Consider the following 15724-nt stretch of genomic DNA (forward strand, 5'->3'; position numbering starts at 1 on the left):
GTCCCCCTTTTCCTTTAATAACAGTATCCTTTTGAGATGGCATAGACTGCACAAGTTTCTGCAAAATATGATAATCGATGTTGTCCAGTATGATTTGAGAGAATCTTGTATGCTTCGATGGAAGTATGGAAATGTGACAAATTGAACACATTTCGATTAGTTTCCTAAAAAATAGTTCAGAACTGAATAGATTTCTTATTTTATGTCATAATGCTTTCAATCTGTAAAAATCCTAAAACCCCAGCACATTCATAAATTATTTTTAAAATGATCTTCCAAAACATGTAATCATACATCTACTATTTAGAGTCAAAGCTTGCTGAACTACTAAAAAAAATAACTCACCTGTGAGCCTGTAGTTCCAGTAGCATCCCCTAGAGAGGCGCTATTGGTCTTTAGATCCCTGAGCTGTTTCTCCAGCTGGGCTCTGGCTCTCTCGCTGTCCCTGAGTTTTCCCTCAGCTCCTCTTAGTCGACCTAGCTCCTCCTGTAAAAGACTGTGTTGCCGTTGCAGCAAGGCCATGTCACACGCACCATCCCGGGACAGGGAGCGAACCGGACGAGCCCCCGCTGTGGCCGGGGACACAGGGTTCTCTCGTAGATTGAGCTCTAAGATGGAGTCCTGTCGAATCACCACACCCTAGGAGAGTACATGTTTTTAAATTATTTTTATTGTATTTACATGTCATGAGCCATATTCGAACCTGCAGCACAGAGAGCAGAGGGCTCGATTAATCTGCATTTAGTTTAAATAACTCCATCTCCAAAACACATTTTTATTCCTGTGTTGGTGAATTTTTTATTGAAACAGGAAGTTGGTGCGGGATGTGTCCAACCATGATGATTTGCTACTTGCTATTGCTTATTGGTGGCAGGTGGTATTAGGGGGAGGGGCATTCTCATTCTAGAGAATTTGATTAGACACATTTTTTTATATGCTTCTGCATACAAGATAAGTTATCAGTATTTTTGGTTAATTTTTCCATAAGAGAAACACTGTACATTTTAAATGCATATATCGCTGATAGTTAGTTTTATTTAATGAATATGGCCTCAAAACTTAGATATAGATTTCCTGGGGTAAAAAATTCCACTAGTCTCTTCAATTCGATTCTGTCAAACTTAAAAAAGTGAGAAATATAGTTGATTTGTTTTCAATGTTTTCAGAGAGATATTTGTAAATGAACGGTTCCATACCTGTAGAGCGTGTAGCTGAACGCTGAGATTCACCATCCTCTGTGACACCTCCTGAAATAAAAAACAATATTACAGCATTTCTATACACAGGACATAAATATACAGTTAAAGTCTATGCAAGCCTGGATATATGGGCATCCTTTTTATTTGTGTTAAGTATTTTGCCTTCATACATGAATTCTGGTCTTGAATGAAATGTCAATACCTCACTTGGTGTCTTGTCCTCCATTTGATTCCCATTACCATCCTGTACCAAAACAATTTATTTAGAAATTATTCACACAAACATAATTATGTACCAGATAGTTCATTAAGCTTAGTAAAGCACTATCTTGCAACAGTGGTCGTGATGCTGAGTTTTTGATAGATTCAGGTCGCTATGGAAACCTGTGAGTTTTAGATGGGCTTGGAAAATGACTTTTTTTTTTCAGGATTACATAAAAGCTCAGTAATAGGACCATCTTGCTATGTACATCATTATTACATTTTATGAATGTATGAGAACTATGTGAGGCTTGTGGATGAGAGAGAGAAGAAGAATAAATCATAATGAACAGCTTACAAACATTACAAGTATCTAACAGCAAGCTATTCATCTTTTCTCTGTGTGGCCATATAACTATCTAACTAACTATTTTGCTTTGCGTATGCAGGTTTATCTACATTAAGATTGTAGAAAGACTAGATTAAGAAAATGTGAGTGGTGCTAGTCCATTCAAGCACCACTAAACTGTTGTAATTGTTGATTAATATTAGTAGATTGTTTACCTGAGCAGATTGGTTCTCCTGAGAGCCATTAACTAACACCTGTTGTCCATCTGGAAGGAAGGACAAGCACATTGGTCAGATATATAGGTATATAGGGATATTTAGCCAATCTGAGACAGCAAAGTCGCATTCATTTACATGTTCAAGCACATGATGCTCTTGTGACACTCACTTATTACTAGTGCTCCAGTGTTGTTGTGTCCGTTGGAACTGCAGTGGCGAGAAACCTCAAAATTGGACCCTAATAGCAGCTCTGTCAATCTGTCCACTGCAGAAGAAAAGAGAAGGGTTCATCATGACATTTTACAACGTATATTTAAAGAGCATGAGCTCAGAAGATTTAGCTAAAAAAGGCCAGTGAATTTTCAGAGAAAACAAAAAAGAGAATATCAAGTGATTTTCCTAAACAAAAGACAAAGAATAAAGGCTCATTAGCATTTTCAGCACAAAACACATGTACATATAAGAACCAGATTTCTTTTATAAATAACGTCTGTTGGCTTTCCCTCAGTCCAAGCAAAAATTTAAGGGGGGGTCGAGCTTTTCAGTAGTTGCCCCTAAACTATGGAATAATCTTCCCCTTCATATTTGTTTGGCCCCATCTGTTGAGGTCTTCAAGTCTCAATCGAAGCCTTATGTCTTTTCTCTTGCTTTTGAATCTAGGGAATCTTAAACTGGAGTTATATGCACATACACAATTTATATTGCTTATATTTATTGGCACTTTTCCACACCTCACGTTACGGTTCGACTCGACTCAACTCAGCTCGCTTTACTTTTCTGAGCTACGTTTCCAGTGCAGTTTAGGTCCGCCTCAACATGGGTGGGATTATAGGCTGATCGTCAAAACACCAAAACAATAACAACAGCTAGCTGTTAGCTACTAGCTCATTGTGCTGCATAATGCAGTTGTTGCATGGTGATTTTACACAAGTGTAACAGTTAAATTGTCCTGGTTGTTTTAGAAGCAAGCTTCCAGTAGCTGGTAAAACTAAATAAAGTGAAGCTTTCAAGCAGAGTATAGAGTTAACGTAACAAAACATACCATCCTCTATAGTGGATCAACGCCATGACACTCTACCTCCCATCGCTCGACGGTTTAGATAGCGTCCATTTGGTCGAACTACTTCCATTTGTCCTTGATGGTTCTGTAGTCACTTTTATGTTTTTTACACTTTTCCCTACACTTTAGGTAGGTCCGGTGGTAGCCGTAGTGCGGCCAATAGCTGAGACACTTCCTGAAATACATTTTCGTTTTGCTCGTTGCTAACGTTTATTGACCACAGCATGGTTTTGCACACAGTCATTTCTTTTTTCACAATTCAAAAGTCGCGTGAACAAATTATACTGTTATCGCTGTTGCTAAATTTAAAACAAGCGGGTTGATGTAGCGTGTTTGAAATCCAGTGACACTGGTAGTGACGATTCTCTCTGGATTTTGATGTCACATTTAGTATCGACTCAGCTCGCTTGGAACCTCGACCGAGCTGGTACAAAAAAAAGCCCCCAAAAAGCGAGCAGAGTCGAGTTGAGTCAAGTTATACCGTGCAGTGGAAAAGCCCCATATGATATGTGAGGTGATGTTTCCATCATTCTAAATCTCTTAACTGTTTGTAGATTCTTGATTGTGAAGTATTTTGGTCAACAATGTTGTTTTAAAATATGCTATATAAAAATACATTGAAATTGAAAATTGAATGCATCTGTATGAACTCAGAATTTCCAAAATATTGTGCTGTGATATTTGTCATTTTATTTGGAATCTGGGTTGATTTTTAAATTGTTCGGACGCTTTAGTGTGATAAGTGTATCTGGGTGTGAATTTATTTTTCATTTTGTAATATTTGTTAAATTATTGTTGAATCAGATTATGTATGAAAAGACCTTGAGACTAAGAATTTTAAACATTTAAATATCACAAATTAAATAAAACAATCAATGTAACTTAAGCAAAATTGCATGAGATAAGACTTTTCAGAGGATATTTCCTAAATTAAGTTTACTTAATTTCTTAGCAAATAGTTTTTTTCTTCTTCTTGTTTTAAGCATAAATCTGACAAAATTTGCTAATAGGGGAAGACATTTTTTTATTTAAACTTGATGGGATAGCTCACCCAATAATGACAATTCTCTCATCATTTACTCACCCTCATGCCATCCCAGATGTGTATGACTTTCTTTCTTCTGCTGAACACAAATTAAGAATATTTCAGCTCTGTAGCTTCATACAATGCAAGTGGATCGGTCTAAAATTTTGAAGCTCAAAAAGCACATAAAGACAGCATAAAAGTAATCCGTACCACTCTAGTGGTTTAATCCATCTTCTGAAGCGAGCCAATTGATTTTGGGTGAGAACAGACCAAAATGTAACTCCTTTTTCACTGTACTTCATCTTGCCATGGCAGTCTCTAGGCAAGGTCATGAATTCAAGCTTGATTACACTTCCTAGTACATGACGTGTGCACAGAGCACTAGATGGCGCTAGGAAGTGTCTTATGTCTAGAGTCTTATGGATTAATTTTATGCTCCCTTTATGTGCTTTTTGGAGCTTCAAAGTTTTGGACCCAATTCATATGCAACGTATGGACCAACAGAGCTGAAATATTATTTTATTTCTGCAGGAGAAAGAAAGTCATACACATCTGGGATGGCATGAACATGAGTAAATGATGAGAGTCGTTTTTGTGTGAACCATTCCTTCAATTTAAGAAGTGTTTTATGAATCCAAGTCTTACTGTTTTATGCAATTTTAGTTTTAAAGTAAATTGATCTTGTTTTAAGAATGTTTAGATATTTTTACTGGAAAACAAGGAAATACCCTTCTTTAGTAATGAATGTAACCTGCTGTTTGTTTTACCTTCAGTTATGGCTTGAGTGAGGAGCTGTTCTCCACGTGGGGCTTGAGGAGACTCGGCTCTGAACAGGTTTCTGGAACACTGAGGCAGTATGACCTCGTAACCTCCCATGACCTCCGCCAAGTCGGAGAACAGTGTCACCCGCTCCTGAAGCAGCTCTAAAACTTCCCTATCCTTCTGCTGGATATCAGCTGAAAGAGAGAGAATGACACAGAGAGATAAACAGAATCAAAATGGGTATAATGTGTTGTTTAAAGATCAGTACAGACTGTTACCATCATAGACTATGAGGGGCATTGAGACACATGAGCATTGCAGAAAAAATATTGTTTTCTGTCGAATGGGCAGAATCAGTCAAGTAAAAAGTGTTGCAGCTTTAACTTTCAATCCTTCATTGATGAACGCATTGTAGTAATTCATACATTTCTAAGTGTTTGTTCCAGTGTGAACAATTTATATAAAATCTGAATATGGCTTTGAGTGTGAAAAAATAACATGTAAGTGTTGTATGTCATTCACTCATCCTCACATTGTTCCAAACCTGTATGAATTTCTTGCTTCTGTGGAACACATAAGGAGATGATAGATAGAATGTTCCATGAATGTGAGTGATTGTTTTGGAGGTTAAAACAAACCTTTGAGTCTTCGCAAAAGGGCCTTGTCCTCTGTTTCTATTAGTGGGAATTCTTCTCTTGAGGGGCAGCTGTGCAACAAAATGATTAAGGAGAATGGCCATTAAAATTCAATGTATTAATAATACAATTATTCTTATATGAATGTGAGTGTGTGAGCATGTACCTGCGGATGGTTTGCTGTATGATTCGTATCCAGGTGTTTCTGTCATCTTTAGATGCAGCGTACAGCTCATACATCTCAGGTGGGCTGGATTCACTGCTGATGAGGAACAACCCTCGCTCCTGATTGGCTATGTCCCTCACCAACAGACTCTGCAGTGAAACCACAGCAGACTTATCCTAAAGAGACAATGAGAAGGAAAAATAAGAGCGATGTGTCAAAACTGTGCAATGTTTGACAACAACAGAAAAGAAAGTGTACATGACAGAACTGAAAAAGCAACAACAAAATAAATATAAGAAACTTCCTGACAGAATGCTAGGGCATGCATTACAATATGGTTGCTAGGGAATCCTAGGTGGTTGTTAGGTGGTTGCTTACTAGCTAAAGTCAAAAGGGCTCACTCCAAGTCTCTATTATTTTCTGATTATTTTCCCCTAAACATGGCTTGGGTACCTCCTTCAATGTAAGCCTATTGGATTTTTTTTCACACCAGGGTTTGTTCAAACCCCTAACCCTAAATATATAGGAAATAGTAATAGAGATGCTTACCTTGCCACAATCTACGTAAGCATGGATTTGTTTATGTTTCATGAATGAGGCTCATCACCGTTAAGAAGGAAATCTTTATATAAAATTTTATTAACGTACCAAACTCGCAAAGATGAACCTCTGATCTTTGTCTTGCAAGAATACTAGAATGTCAGTCATCAACAGAACCTGAACATCTAGATAACAAAGAAAACAAAACAAAACAGGGAAATACAGTACATTAAAGCACACACAAAAACTAGAACAATAGCTCATTTGTCTCTCTCTTTTCTCTCGCAGACACATTTCATATTACACATCATACTTCCTTTTCACAATCACGTGCACCTGCATTTTCCCCCTGCTCTCGAGCACACATTAACGTACCTTTGAGTCGAGAACTGGGTGTTTTCCAGAGCAGCGTGCCCTCGTGTATCAGCTGTCTGCGTAGAAGTTCGGCAGGTTTGAACAGGGCTCCGGAGCGGAGTTTGGCCTCTGCCCGCGGGTCGATCCTGGAGCGGATCTCCTGCAGTCGTTGTGTCCTTTCCAGCTCTAATACTTGCTGATCCACTGAACAGAGCATCTCGCGTATATGAGACAGAGCCTGAGACAGACCTGTGGCTTCCTCTGGATTGTCTGTGTTGTCACACACACACACACACACACAATGCAATTAACTGCAATGCTTTAAAGGTAAAGTGTGTCATTTCTGCACGACATCACAAAATTGCAAAAAATAATGACTGCTTTCGAACAAGTTTCCCAAACAATCCCCCTGCCTTCCACTGGTTGGACAAACATCTAGCCCTGCCCCAAACTCACACCACTAGTTGAGCCAATGTTGCTTTGTCAGGTGGAATGCTCATACAAACCTAGCAATGTTTTGATATTAGGTGTCTTTAACTATGTGTACTAAGATTAAAATACATGCAATACAATGTACTTATTGTGTAACTACGTGCTGTTCTGCAAAATTCTCTCAAGATTCACATATGCTGCAACTAATGTTCAGGTACAACTGGGATAGGAGAAAGAATTTAAATGTTGAAAAAATTACATACATAAGCTTTACACATTTTTGGCTAATTGGATTCTGCTAACCAGCACAGAAAAAGCAATAAAGAAAGAAACAAAGAAAAGAAAAGATATACCGCAGATTAAATTACTCCTACTCATAAGTACATATTTGGTAAATCCATTTGGTACATAGAATATAAAAAGTCTATAATCAAGGGCTCTTTATAGATGTCACCTTCCTTGAGAATAAGATCTCACTGTTACGGTGCTTTCAACGTACATTTTACATACAGTTCACATAAGAAGGATGTGGAGTAAGGTTAATAGACAGACTAGGGAGTTAAGTAGGAAAAGGGTGGAGTGGCTGTTTGAATAGTATTGACATAGGTATCTTTTTACAACCTTTTTTTGTCTCACCTTTAGTGTTGTCATGGATACGTTGCACCAGAACTGGGTATTTAGTGATGCGCTGAGTAACCAGAAGGATGCACTCTTGGAACCCGTGACGACGCAGAAGCGGACCGCGATTTGCCCTCTGAGAGAAAACAGAAGAACAAAGACAATAATAAATGGAATTTCACCTATTTGTTCACTAAAGATTTCTGCCTTTCTTTACAAGGGATGTCGAACCAAATGAATAATAAAGTTAAAAAGTAAGTACCAGTCTTTCAATACTATCTGCACACAGCACACAAAAATCATATTGTTAACCCTAAAAAATTAAGTCTGACATGTGAAATAATAGTCAGAAAATATATATATTTTTTTTTAAATGGAGCTGTTTTTTAACCTACTGTATATGCCTAAACAAAATGTAAAAAAAAGGGTAGGAGTATTTTTTTATTAGTATATACAAATCCTTAAAACAAAATCAGTTTACTTAAGAAGTAAAATTGCAGTGCAAGATATTAAGTCTTGTTTTCAGAAAATGTACAGTATATTTAATATAAGAGTTTTTTATCTTTCTGTGCTATACTAAATTGATATTGTTTTAAAGACCCTAAATGCTTTAAGTCCATATCTATTTGCCTAAAGGTCATCTATATGCTAGTGTACTTATATGCTAGTGTAGATATCTCTCTCTTCCAGCTAAAAAAAGACGCATGACATCACATGGCTGTAATGTCCCTCCCCTTACATCTTTTCAGTGCATCTGGCTATGTTCTAACTGGTGCTGGTAATGCCTTCGCAGGGCACTTTGAAGGGAGCACAATCAATGCTGTAGGTACATTCAAAACAGATTTTCCAATAAGAATTGCTTAAAAAGTGAGTTCTGACTGACCGTTATCACCTTTCAGCCATCTGAAGCTCTCACATTGGAGGGTAATTGTCTTAGAAGGGAATAGGGCATAGGGATGATCACTTGTAAATGGGAAGTGGCAACATGTCAACGTGGGAACTGGATGTGAGAAAAGCTGCTTGAGTTTATTTATATTTTTTGTGCTGCCGGAAGGATGTACAGTACCAGTATGTGTCCTTTATACTTTATACTTAGTGTATTGTGATTCAAAACATGGATATGCTATCTTTTACTCGCTTGTTTGTCATTCATCTTGCAAAACGGCTCCATCCTTGTCATGAAGAAAAACCATGATGTGCTGTGTACGTTTATGGGCTGTTATGGATTCATGCTGTCAGATCATAATTTGGTTCTAAAAGTCAGTGGAAAAGCTGGCCGGAATTGAGAATGTATGTAAGTGGCAACTGGTACATTTGTGGGTTGCTGTAAAATAAAGCCTATTGGATATTTAAAAAAATGGGACGAATCTTTCTAAATGTCCTGCCCCCACTTTCTTTTTCAGTAGGAAATATGTCAAAACATCAAATCGAACCACGCACGTCAAAGCACTTCACAGGCACTTTAAGGATTGTAGACATTTTAACTGGAGAAAAAGTAAAAAAAAGACTAATTAAAAATTAATTCAGAACTAATTTTTTGCAGTATAGTACGAGAGCCGACTCAATTTGGTACCGACAGATTTCAACGCAGTCTGAACATGCACTGTTAATCCAGCCGCAATGAAAATAATCATAGCGCGTCTATTATGGAAATGACGGTAATCTTAACAATATTACAGGCCTATAAAATTGCAAACACAATCAGCATACCTGGAAATCTTATGATTCATATATCTATGAGAGTGAAGCCATTTGCACACACACCCACCATCAATTATCACTCTGTCCTCCCACTATGGGTCAGATGTTGTCTCAGCCACGTCATAGTATTGAGCAGGTTATGCAAATATGAATCGCACATTTTCATTTTTGGGTGAACTATGCCTTTAAGTTGGTCCATCAGCTAGACCAACCGGAAACCAGAATAAACTAGCATAGAACAGCATGGAAATTCATGCTGGCCTAACCTAAGCTGGTCATTTGAGCAGGGGTATTCTTACCCGTATAAAGAGCTGGAGTCTCTTGTCTCTTGCCAATAGCTCTTTGTAAAGTTTGACAGCCTTCATATGACGACTGCAGAACTCGGCGTAGACCTTCAGCATCTCGTCACCACTCTGACCTGAGAACTGAAGTGCACACAGTACAGACACTATGAGCATTTCTTTCCTTGAAACCTGAAAGCTTTTAACCTCCCACTCTCATACTCTCGGAGAGAATAACACAATGTTTCTCTTTCAGTAACTTTTTGTTTCTTTCATTTTGACTTTCCACTGACATTCACTCTGAGACATAACATCATGTCTTTCACCTAAAAAAATGGTGTGTTTATATTTGACATTTTAAACTGGCATTCAAAACAGATATATTCATCCAGAATCACGTACAGCAGGCCAATTGCAACCACATGCATTTACAAATCCAACACACAAGTGCTGAAACCCTGTTCCGCTTACACAAACACACACTCTTACCTGTTTTATAAGCACATCACTGATCTGGGTGATGGTGAAATTGTTTGTGCTGTTAAGTTGAAGGCTGTGAGCTCGGCGTGCAAGGAGCTGATTGAGGAAGTGTGTATGTAGCGTCAGCAGCCGCTCCAGGCAGGGGAACAACGCATGCACCACCCCAGGCTCCAGTTGCACCTCCTCCAGCATGCCCCGCCTGAACACCCCCTCCATGATCCTCAGGGTCCGGACGTGATGGAGTTCAGTCTGGATCAGCTCTGAAACAGCATTGGGAATGACATGAGAGAGGTATTTTGCTATTATCAGGATTTCAACAGTCATGGAAAACATCTCTTTTCCAGGCCAGGAACATTCATGAAAATGAGTAAAATGTCCAAACTTATGGAAATATCTATAACAGATATATTTCTCTGATCTCAAATATTTCACGAGCTAGATATTGTTTTTTTTTTTTTTATAAAACTCACTTGCAAGCCATAGTAATGTTGCATTAGTAAGTGGTTCATTATTTTGAGTCAGTTCTTTTCAATCAATTAGTTGAAACAAATTGATTCATTTTCTAATAGGTTTGAATCAAAATTATTTTTTAAAAGTAGTCACAAACACCTAGAACGGTCATGAAAAAAAGTTAGGAGCGTGGTTTTATGGTGAAAGAAAACCCTGCCAAAATGCCAGCTTACACCAGCATGCATTTCCAGCATGAAGAGCTGGTTTGGTGCTGGTCTAGCTGTTGGACCAGCAAAACTTCATTGGTGATGCTGGTTGACTGAAGAAGTATTGCTGGTTTAGCTAACTAAGAAGACTGCTGGAGACACCAGCACAGCAAAAAAATTATTTTCTTAATTTGTGTTTTATCTTGTTTTCCATTAAAAATATCCAGACAATAGCAAAACGACATGAGATATTAAGTCTTGTTTTCAGAGAAATCAAAGACAACATATAGTCAGGTTTATGACTAACACAAGACAACCCTTTTTGCCAATGGGATAAAAAAAAAAAACTTAGTAAAGATGGAAAACAAGTTAATTTTACTTTAAAATCTCTAATTGATTCCAAACACTCTTGTTTACAGCAGAGAGATTAGTATTGTTTAATTCAGGTCACAAAGATCTATTTCAATGACTCATCTACAATCATAAACATGCTTTGATCCTGCACATAACGAACGAGACGCAGGCCATTTTCTAACCATAGATGACGTCTTGTCTCTTGATGATGTCTTTACGGTGGGTCTGCAAGTAGGCAGAATCTACGGCCATGCTCCAGGAATCTGCCTCAAACTCCTGGCCCTCGAACTCCAACTCTTCCAGCAAAGAGTTGAAGTACCCCTCTCCTTAAAAGCAAAACACAGAATAAGAATAATTATTACTATATTACGGCTTCAGATTTCTAAAAATGCTAAAAATGTTCTCTAGGGGTAGGGTTAAGGCCCCGATATACCTCTAATGTAATCGAAGAACGAACGGGTGTGACGTCATTTAGAACAAAATCCAGCCAAAATGAAGGTGTTTTGCATTCGTTTTGGCAGTTTGTAAGAGTTCGCCTAGGTGAACTTTTATGAAAATGTCTTACCGGCTGCTAAACACCTTATTTTTGCCATTGGTCCATGTTATCGGTAGGTGTGATTTGGAGCTCCACCTACTTTGAGGCCAATGGCTAATTCTGTTTACATTGTTCAGTCATTTATATTAGCCAGCTGATAGAAATGTACTTTTTTTTTTATTTATCTTTATGATCATTCTTGTAGAGATATTTTCCAAGAACATGTTGCGCAATTTTATTTTGCTTTGTTTAATTAGTCTACAAAAGGAATCAAATCTTCCCAAATACTCTCAAGTGTCCATTCACTCATGTTTAATCTGCAGCGAAAGCCATTCACACATCTGCTTCTTATCTTCATTCTTTTGTCTATATTTTGCCAATCAACACACTTTTATACACCCATCTTTACAGCAGAATCAGTGTCATCATAAGTTACAATAAAAGCATGTAACTTACGCATATTATGGCCACGTATAGCGTGTAAGGCATATTAGCATCATGAATTCAGAATGTAAATAAGACAAATGCCGCATTTTCTACTGCATATATTATTACTTTAAATCATCATTGTGTGGATTAAAGAAGAAGTGGTTAAACCAGCTTCTTTTACTAACCTCATATGAAATAAAGCCATTGATAACACATTTTAATGTCACATTAACATCTTGAGCATCCTAATATTTAAATGTACCTCTTAACGCCTCCCACAGTGGTGTGGCGGGTGTCTGAATATTCACAAACAGTATACTGGCTTCGCTTCCAGTAACAGCTCGGCTGTTTCAAATTTCTTTTAATCCCTGAACAAAGGATGCGATTGAACTTAAGTATATCGGGGCCTTTAGGATGTGGGTTAGGGTTAGTCTATAGACATGATAACTAGCTTTATATAAGAAAAAAATAAATCTATGGTTAGTCCCCATTTAAATGACTATGTAAATGTACGTGAGTCTTACCATCATCATTAAGTGACTCCATGGACATTGTTCTGCTCCTGAAGTTGAGGGAATCTGTGGATTGAGACAAGATCCTGCGCAGCCCCAGAGGAGAGTCATCATTCAGAGTCCTACATACATGCACATGCATACAAACAGATACACGCATACATACACGCATGCACCCCAACATTCCCATGCAACAGACACAAGTCAAAAACACACAACGACAACAAAAAAACATAACAACACAAAATGTGAGGGGTCGGCATCATAATCACCAGGGAAAAATATACAAATAAAACAAATATAAAAACAATAAAATATGAAATGAATAACGATAAAGTGAACACACTGACTAATAAATAACATTCAAAGGAAATGCTTACATTAAACTTAAAGAACCCCCAAACAAAATTACACAATGATGAAAAATAGATGCTTTTCACAGACTGTGATGACACTATAATTTAGCAGAGTAAATCGAACTTTTTAATTTATGAGTCTTTTTCCTGCGTGGAAATCTTTGTTAGCCTCAGTCGCCATTCACTTTCTTTACATATTTTTTTTCAATAAGATCAAAAGTAAATGGTGACTTAGGCTAACATTTTACCAAACATCTCCTTTTGTCTTTCACAGAGGACAGTCATATGGGTTTGGAACAACTGTCATTTCCATCACTCACCCTGCAATGTTGTTGGTGGACACACTCTTGGACAATAAGAGAGAAGAGCGTCCGCGACGAGAGCCGAGTAGTGATTGACGAAGACTGTCTGAGGGGTAGATGGCTGAGCTCGGCCTTTCCTTTAAATGGGCTTCAGAAGACACAGAAAAAGAGTTTAGATGAATAAATATCACGTTTGGACCTTTTTGGAAAAAACAACCTCATTTCCATTCCATTCTCACCTTTATTCCTCAGCGACACGTTCTGATAGGCTGAATTGCTCCGTATCAGCGCCAGTTTCTGTTGCTATTATGACAGATGCAAACAAATCAACTCTTTGACATATATATCAGTTTTACATCATGATTCAAAATCTTCATGTCAGTGGTCTGTGTAACATGTGACACGTGTGTGCACTAATAGCGGGATGCCCTACCCACCTTTTGCTTCATTTTGACACAGTTTGGTAATGTGTCCCTGCAGCGGTTGTGGATGGTGACATTACATGCTGAAAATCAAAGGACAAACAGAAAACACACAGTTATTTAATCACTTATACTTTCACATGCTGGAGTTTATCCACTCCAGATATGCATCGCATAGCATAATCTTCACACGATCACATTAACACAGATATGTGATAAATGAGATGTTTTAACGGTCATCATACGTTTAAAATTCACAAGTATGTGAATTTCTTGTGAACGTCCTTGTGAAGAAAGCAAAGTCTGCCATTGAAAATTTCTTATCAAATTCATCCAAGAACAAATGCTATCCATACCTGTGCTATAATATTTAAAAATACTTACTGTATGTCAACAGTTGTCTTCACAAGGAAGTTGTCGTTCAAACATATTACATTTTAATCACTCTTTTTTAAAATCATAATCTCATTCTTTCTATTAAACATCATTCTTTCTGATGTTTAAATAAGTAATAAAGTAATTCAGGAACAGAGTTCTCAGCTTGTTTTGGATGTGTAGCCAACATAAAACAATTGTCGTTTTATTTAAATTATATTGATATACTGAATAACATGTGTAATAATCTTTCTCCAGCATCATGGTAAACATAGTAAAAAAATAAAAAAGAGTAAATTTAATATAAACAATACCCGTTTTTCGCTTCTCTTTCTCTCCCTCTTGACCTCTGTCCATGTCTGCGTTAAAATGTGTGCTTCTAGTTCGGCTTTATGGCATGCTACTATTCGCTTGAAGTTTTCTCTGGTTACAGGGTATAACTTTTGTCTCTAGACCACTATTGTTTCAGAATGGCTTCGCTTCCTGTTTTGAGGGTGGCTGGGAAGGAAGAGGGACGGGGGCTCCGGTGGGGTTTCCCTAGCCTGATCCCCCCACAACACACACCTTAAACGAAACTCAATAATGATCCAATGAGCAGAAGTGCCACAACCTTCAGCAAGTTGCTCAATGGTAAGAGACTTAATAGAGCTCTAAGTTATGTTTCCTTTATCAACTTTGTCTCCGATGTTTCTCCTAACATTAAAAAATTGGAACAAATGAGACAATTGCTGACATACAGTAAGAGCTATAATATTTATATAGATTACGTAGCCCAGATAATTTGGTCTTGGATGAATTTGATGAATTCTATACAATCTTACTCATCAGGCTACAAAACAAAATAAAACAGAATCCTTATATAGATAGCATCTTTACACATACAGTATACATTTTATACGTATATGACCCCTAGTTTAACTAATTCTAAGCCACCATGATCTAGTGTAAAACTGATCTAGAATCAGTCCTCCCACTCAGAAGTGTTTGGTTGAAATGGCCCTTGCTTTCCTTGTTGCTGGGCATCAAGGCAGGAACACCCACACAAGCTCTCTGTGCAATCCATACACAGACTAGAGCAGTCCAACACAGAGCTAGAGAGTGACAGGCCTTGTCTAGTTGCTGAAATCTAATCTTGATGACAAAATAAGGAAGAAGTTTAAAACAATAGTAAAACAGAGAAGAAGAAATGAAAGATGAGTTCACAGCAAAACAGGAAAGGGTGTGACAGCATATGTAAATGTGCTTATAGGAATAGTTCACAAAAACAGATTTCGTCATCATTTACTCCCCCACATGTTGTTCCTTAATCTATATAATTGTATGTCATCCATGAAACAAAAGATGTTTTCTTTTGTTCTCAGAACTGCTCATTTCCACACTGCGAAAGTAGACGGTGATTTATACTGCAAAGCTCCAAAAAGAACAATAAAAATAGTCCATATGACTTGTGTGCCATATTTCAAGTCTTCTGAAGTCATATGATAGCTTTATGTGAATAACTGATCAAATTATTAACCATTATTCATTGATAATTGTCCCTTCGCCAGAGCTCAGGACAGTGTTGTAGTCGAGACCAGTTCACTTCAAACCAAGAATGAGACCAGAAGAGGCTTAGTCTAATACAAGACTCATATAGAACTAATGCAATCTTACTGACTATGTTAAATGTAACGTGTGTTATCTTCTATTCATTGCAAGTCAAGTAAATATTTCTACTATACAAAATAATGTTTTACTTTACTATAGCTAAAATGAAAACA

General features: G+C 37.5%; 1 protein-coding gene across 2 annotated transcripts in view; it reads right to left on the bottom strand.

Annotated features, from left to right (window-relative positions):
* Positions 1–15724, bottom strand: part of LOC127619604 (rho guanine nucleotide exchange factor 2-like) — a 67234-nt gene that overhangs the window by 3259 nt on the left and 48251 nt on the right. For both annotated transcript variants that reach the window (XM_052092503.1, XM_052092504.1), the window contains 18 exons: positions 13605–13672; positions 13407–13470; positions 13186–13315; positions 12522–12631; positions 11216–11359; positions 10033–10283; positions 9562–9687; positions 7580–7697; positions 6533–6781; positions 6266–6342; positions 5618–5793; positions 5455–5522; positions 4822–5010; positions 2137–2232; positions 1965–2014; positions 1402–1443; positions 1197–1247; positions 346–639 (listed from right to left, as the gene is read on the bottom strand). In XM_052092503.1, the coding sequence (XP_051948463.1) occupies positions 346–639; positions 1197–1247; positions 1402–1443; positions 1965–2014; positions 2137–2232; positions 4822–5010; positions 5455–5522; positions 5618–5793; positions 6266–6342; positions 6533–6781; positions 7580–7697; positions 9562–9687; positions 10033–10283; positions 11216–11359; positions 12522–12631; positions 13186–13315; positions 13407–13470; positions 13605–13672 (2303 nt within the window). The remainder of the gene's footprint in view (positions 1–345; positions 640–1196; positions 1248–1401; positions 1444–1964; positions 2015–2136; positions 2233–4821; positions 5011–5454; positions 5523–5617; positions 5794–6265; positions 6343–6532; positions 6782–7579; positions 7698–9561; positions 9688–10032; positions 10284–11215; positions 11360–12521; positions 12632–13185; positions 13316–13406; positions 13471–13604; positions 13673–15724) is intronic.

Source organism: Xyrauchen texanus, chromosome 26 (genome assembly GCF_025860055.1).
Source record: "Xyrauchen texanus isolate HMW12.3.18 chromosome 26, RBS_HiC_50CHRs, whole genome shotgun sequence".
Taxonomy (NCBI): Eukaryota; Metazoa; Chordata; class Actinopteri; order Cypriniformes; family Catostomidae; genus Xyrauchen; species Xyrauchen texanus.